General features: G+C 33.2%; 1 protein-coding gene across 1 annotated transcript in view; it reads left to right on the top strand.

The window, feature by feature from the left end:
- LOC106102151 (WD repeat-containing protein CG11141) overlaps positions 1 to 2,053 on the top strand; it is a 12,066-nt gene that overhangs the window by 5,708 nt on the left and 4,305 nt on the right. The window contains exons 6-7 of the mRNA XM_013281561.1: positions 1 to 26; positions 467 to 576. Of these exons, the coding sequence (XP_013137015.1) occupies positions 1 to 26; positions 467 to 576 (136 nt within the window). The remainder of the gene's footprint in view (positions 27 to 466; positions 577 to 2,053) is intronic.

Genomic DNA, 2,053 nt, shown 5'->3' with positions numbered 1-2,053 from the left:
GTCGCCGTCGTGGATGATCTCAGACGGTCAGTGCCTCTGCTTACTATGACAAGTGACATCATCACCAGCTCATGTCCTCACTGAGGGGCTCGGCGCCTACTAACACTTAGCATGCGGGAATACTTCGCAGCGAAGTAAATGTACAACGTGTGTTTTTTCAGTAAATCACGGGGAAATATGGTTCTCCAGAAATATCACAGTGAATCCAAAACTACTATATTTATCACGTTCTAAATACATATTTTAACGTGACCCGCGCTTCAGCGACATACTGCATATACGTAAAAAGACGTGCCCGCACACCAAGTGTTAAGAACTCTGGTAAATTATGTTCATATAAAATTCGAAAATGAAAAATCACATTAATACGACGGGATTCGAACCCAAGACCTGTAGATTCCAAGTCAAGTGCTCAAACCCCTGAGCGCCAACGCTCTCGAGTTTCATCTGATAAAGTTTGTTTCAGAATATTGTCCGTGTCCGTGAACAAGGATGAGATCTTTGTGCTGGAGGGTCCTCGCTCGCTGGTGCGGCTGGCGCACGCGCCCGAGCCCGCCGCGCTCGCTCGCGCACAAGGTAACCTCTGACATACATTTACTTTGACAAACAAGATTAAGCTTCAGTGTTGCGAATGAAAAAATTTACCCGTCCATGTACATCGTGTAATGAAAAAAACATACAGTCGAAGTGAGTCCTTCTTTTGGGAAGTCGGTCAAAGAAGCCGTGTTGTATGAGAAAAGATTACTGGTAGGTCGTAGGACCAGGAGTAAAAAAGTTAAACTTTTTAACATTAGCTAATGTCGCTATTATAACGTTTTAATTGCAATAAATTGAGTTAAATTTGTCCCTCCTTTGTTTTATAAAATCGTAAATAATTTATTTGAATTTCATTATGTGGTACAGATCATTGTTAACCAATGCAATTTTTATTATTCGTTCAAAAGCTTTTAATAAATTTATAATAGAAAATCAAAGAATTGTAGATTTTCGAAAAGCCGTAGAATCTGCTACTGCGTTAGGGTTGTGGCCCGAAAGCCGTAGAACCCGGCAATTTCCGTAGCATTGGCAACACTGTTAAGCATAGATAATACAGCACAGATAGGGTTGTCTATACGTGACGCACAACTGTCATATTTTGACAGATGTTTAGTTTTTTTTTATTGTATACATCTGGTCACATTTGGACTGTAATGTTGTGAAAAAAAAAAATCATTTCCATGATTTACTTCTATGAACTGTGAAAAGTGTTAAAACAATTATTTATTAATGGGTGCTAAACTTTTTATAATAATGTTGTGAAAATTTCCGTCCCTAGATACAGTTTTTTTTTTTACAAACTGATCATATTCCGTTATATTTGTATACATGATTTAAAATACTTAGGAATTATATCAAAGCAAACAATAGATTTTTATTTTTATATTCTCTATTTTATTGTCATTGTCTCGTTTTATTTAGTAAAATTCATACTAATAATGATTTAAGATCAGTCGATATTTGCTAACTGAAGTATTCGCTAAGAAAGTTGTATTTAGTGCCATGTTGCTAAGAAATGTTTGTCTAAGTGAAATTTTAATTTAGTTTACGTAGACGAAAATTAATAAGATTTGCTTACTAATAAGTAAATAAAATTGAATTATAATTCAATAAGTACTTTATACTAAATAACAGACTTAAATAAACATTCCTATTTCATTTCTACTTAATAAAAATAGTTAAACTTAGTCTATTGAATGTGGTACTTAATTTTTTTTAGGTTATTTTTTGTTTTGTTTATATTTTTAAGTTTAAATATATTTTTAATTAGTAAAATTTTAACAGATACCAAATTTGGACCAATAGATTGTATATTTTGTAGTAAGGACAATATCTGGTATGATGAGATTTTGTAAAAATATATTTCCGAACATTAGATACAAGTTTTTGAGTACAGATAAAAAATCGTGCCATAATTTTTTAACGGTGAAAAACAATCACAGGTTTTAATGGTTTTTGTCCGATCCGATCAATTATTATCTGTAGTAATGATTTAACCGAAATTAACCGTAAAGTT

The sequence above is a fragment of the Papilio polytes genome, unplaced genomic scaffold (assembly GCF_000836215.1).
Source record: "Papilio polytes unplaced genomic scaffold, Ppol_1.0 DF823923.1, whole genome shotgun sequence".
NCBI classification, from domain to species: Eukaryota; Metazoa; Arthropoda; class Insecta; order Lepidoptera; family Papilionidae; genus Papilio; species Papilio polytes.
This window is presented reverse-complemented; position numbering and strand designations above follow the sequence as displayed.